A 3,824-nucleotide genomic window follows, 5' to 3' on the forward strand; every position below is an offset into this window, starting at 1 on the left:
GTGACCCAAGTAGGGTTCTCCAGAAAAAGTGGTGCCGTAGAGTAACGCCCCTTTTGTTCTTGTCCAATCAGGTGGTGCCGTAYGGTATCGCCCCTTTTTTGCTTGTCCAGTCAGGTGTGTCCCTTTAACAAAGTCCGTCAAATCAGGTGTGTCGCTTTAGATTCGCCTTTCCTTGTGACATGCCCACTCGTCCGCAGAGACCCCTACTTGGAAAAATGTAGCACTAACTAGATCAGACAGCAGCTTTACTTTGCACTAAGCTGGATTCTAGTCTTGTGTTTGTGGGACTTTCTGCATCCAGCTGACTTCATTCTGTCTTTGCTTCCTCCACCTTCAACATGTTCTGGGACATTTGGACAATCCTGGACCTGATGTGGCTCCAAGCACCTTTCAAGGAGCCACAGTCCAGTGAAGCAGCACCTTCCAGCCTCTCCAAGCTCCTCACACACTTTGACACATCTTTCTGCCTCCTAGTTTACATTTCAAAGCACTGAAGTTGACTTTTGAACTTACGTTAGACTCTTTCAGCGGCTTCTTGCATCCTGAAAACAGACAGAAAATAATGTGAGTTTGAAGCTTCTGATGTTTGTTGACTGCTTCTGTTCTGATCTGAAGCGTCTCACCTCTGGTTCTGATGAGACCAACAGTGACTCCCATCATTAGGATCAGTCCTGCGAGGCGCAGAGTCCACRTGATGGACTTTAGAGGAGACTGGACTCTGGGATCTGTGGACAACATGGTAAACAGTTAAAACACAGAGTCTTTGCCAGTGGGAATGTTGAAGAACAATCGAAAGGTTGATTTGATTTATCTCCAAACTAAAAGACGTCTTACCTGTGAAGACAGGTGTGTAGTGAGCTTCTATCTTCACTGTGTTGTCTTCTACAAATTGGCAGCTGAAGGTTCTGTTTCGGCTGATCTGTGGCTCCACAGTCAGGTTGGAAACACAGTTACTCTGTTCTCCTGAACTGAACCAAGCATTTTCACGGAGCAGCTGAGCTCCCGTCTCGTCCGCCCAGCGGAGGCCGTCCACTGGACAGGGACCGGCTCCAGCGTGTCTCCTCAGAGAACACTGCAGTGAGACATTCCCACCAATATCTGATGAAGAAACTGAAGGAAGACAAAAGCAGAGCATGAGAGAGAAAGCTCGAGTCTGCTGCGACAAAGGGTCTTTGCATTAAAACTACTCACTGGTCAAAACACTCAGATACACAAAGTCCTGCTGGAAGTTTCCTTCCAGCCAGCAGATGTAGCGTCCAGCATCCTCAGCTCTGATGTTGGTGATGATCAGAGAGCAGAAGCGGCTCACGCTCAGCCTGCCAGCTCGACCAGAACCCTGAAGAACTTCTCCATTTTTAACCTCCACCTGAACCTCGGTTTCCAAACCTCTGTTGTAAAACCATCTGAGAGTGGAGCGGGAGCAGGAGGACGAAGGAACGCCACACGGCAGGACGGCTTCATCTCCAGCTCTGTGGTACAGAAAGACGTTTGCTCCTCTGCCGGTGCCTGCAGCAGGAAGAGGCGCACACCAAAAACCGCTCGACAAACACACTTATTTAGATTAATTATCACAATAAAGTTCTGACCCTAAGGAGACTGAAACTCAGATCATTTCAGCTGATTTTTGCTTCTTGTCAGGTCTGATTATTAAACCCATGGTACCTGCAGAGACAGGTGTGTAGTGAGCGTCTATCATGACGCTGTCTCCTTCAACAAAGCGACAGCTGAAAGCTCTGTTCCAGTCGCTCCAACGGGTCGTCGTAAGAACAGAAACACAGTTCGTTTGTCTTCTGACCTCGTAGCCGTCAGCTCCATCAGTCAGCTCTGTTCCAGTCTCATCCAACCAACGGAGGCTGTCCACTGGACAAGAAGAGCTGAAGCTCCTCAGAGAACACCTGAGTGAGACCGCTCCAGCTGTTGTCTCTGATTCTGATGGAGAAACTGAAGGAAAATAACAAACAACTGTTGGTAAACATATCAATTTCAAGCATCACAGTTGAGGGTAGAAATACACCAAACTTCCCAGTACAGACCTGGTACTACCTTGGTATGTACCTGGTGTGTAGCGGGTACTTACCCATAATGCACTGAGAATGCATGGGGTACATACCAAGTCTTCACCTAGTATTTACCAAGTTCATACTTTGTACCAACATATTATGTAAGCACAAAGCATGAACTTGGTACATACTGTACCTACCTTCCTACACAACTACCTACATACCTACCTACCTACATATCTACCTACCTACCTACCTACCTACATATCTACCTACCTACCTACCTNACATTTTGTTTAGATTAGTCTCAGAGCCACAGACACAGGATCTGAGGAGGAAATGAGGAATTAAATCTGAGAATAAACATTTTAACTGAGAACTGGATCGACTTTTCTGAATTATTCAGGCTTTGTCGTCCAGGTCTGAGTGCTAAAAGAGCAACTCACAGCTCGTTAAAAATACACTCAAACTGCTTCCTAACGAGGTGTTTGATGAGAATAACGTCATCTGCTTTATCTGAACATCTTTATTTCTGCAGCTCTGTGGAAATAGGTTTAAAATAAACATCCTGTTGAACACTTCACACCCTCTGACATTTGTCATCTGTGGGTGATATTTGTCTAMAGCCTCTTCATCCGACTCATAGTCAAAAACTTTCTTTTTTATTTACAGTTTTGTTGTGCTTGTGAGCCTTTCCAAAGCTGTAAAAAATAGCAAAAAAAAATAAACATGGTTGAAACAAAAAAGAAAATATATAACTCTAAAATACTTCATTGCTTTCCTGGTAATATCTTTAAATATAATCAAATGTTTCTGAAGAACGCCCACTTCCTTTTGACAGGTTTATTAAAAGTTGTGAGACGTATCAGTTCCTGGTTTCTGGTGGTTTCTTGATGCGGCTGTAGAGACTGTTTGGACACATGTCCTCCTCTGTCTTCACCCGAGTCCTGACAGCAGAATAAGTCACCAAGTCCTCCTCCTCTCTGACCTGCAGCACACAGATGGAAACCAGCAGGAGCTTTAATTAGATGCACAGAACACTGAGAAGTTTGCTGACTCACACAATGTATCCCATAATAGTTCAGGTAATTTTTTTCATGATTAAAGTGTAAAAGCAGCAGCTGAGTCTCTTACCTTCATCTCATGAGAGGCTTTTGGGTTAAAGTGTTGAACAGAGGCATAGGTCACAGAGGAATCTGCTTCATCCTGAAGACAAACAGGAAGTAGTTTTAGGTTTTGGTGAGTGGGGATGGATGAAGAACACTTCTGAGCAGAAGCCTCTTATGTGAGACCAATGCTCTACACAAACCAAACCTTCAGTCCCCAATTATTCTCTCTTTGACTCCTCAGAGCCAGGTTGTGGTCTAAGTAGTGCAAAGACGTCTGCAATGCCACAGGTATCACACAGACCATTGTCATGGAGTCCCTTCACCATTTTGTGCTTGAGCAGATTGTGCCCAGTTAGGACTCCAACCAGTGTACTTAGAGTTTTCCTTGTCAGGGAGATGAGAGCTTTCACAAACCTTAGATTTGGACCATTCATCAGTTCCTGTGCCTGTCTTCAGTCCGTCAACTCCCTCCAGAGAATTGAGTGTTGACGTCTAATCCAGGCCTGTAGGGCAGTCCTACAGACTGTTGTTGAGGTACCTACAACAGGCTCCAGTCCTATGAAGTTAGCCTGACTGCCAGTTTTTGTAAGTTAGTCAGCTGTCTAATACCATTAATGCCAGTATGTCCTGGTACCCATTTAATATAACTTTTATGGACAGAATTTCTAGGCGCAGCCAATGTGTTGAGGGGATTTGTTTTTGGTGACCTTAGGAT

General features: G+C 44.9%; 1 protein-coding gene across 1 annotated transcript in view; it reads right to left on the reverse strand.

Annotated features, from left to right (window-relative positions):
• Positions 1-1,941, reverse strand: part of LOC106533243 (uncharacterized) — a gene marked incomplete at its 5' end in the record, with an annotated part of 2,885 nt that extends 944 nt beyond the window's left edge. The window contains 5 exon segments of the mRNA XM_014029483.1: positions 514-542; positions 624-725; positions 835-1,110; positions 1,192-1,506; positions 1,663-1,941. Of these exon segments, the coding sequence (XP_013884937.1) occupies positions 514-542; positions 624-725; positions 835-1,110; positions 1,192-1,506; positions 1,663-1,941 (1,001 nt within the window).
• Positions 1,942-3,824: the final 1,883 nt, after the last annotated feature.

Source organism: Austrofundulus limnaeus, unplaced genomic scaffold (assembly GCF_001266775.1).
Source record: "Austrofundulus limnaeus strain Quisiro unplaced genomic scaffold, Austrofundulus_limnaeus-1.0 Scaffold912, whole genome shotgun sequence".
NCBI lineage: Eukaryota > Metazoa > Chordata > Actinopteri > Cyprinodontiformes > Rivulidae > Austrofundulus > Austrofundulus limnaeus.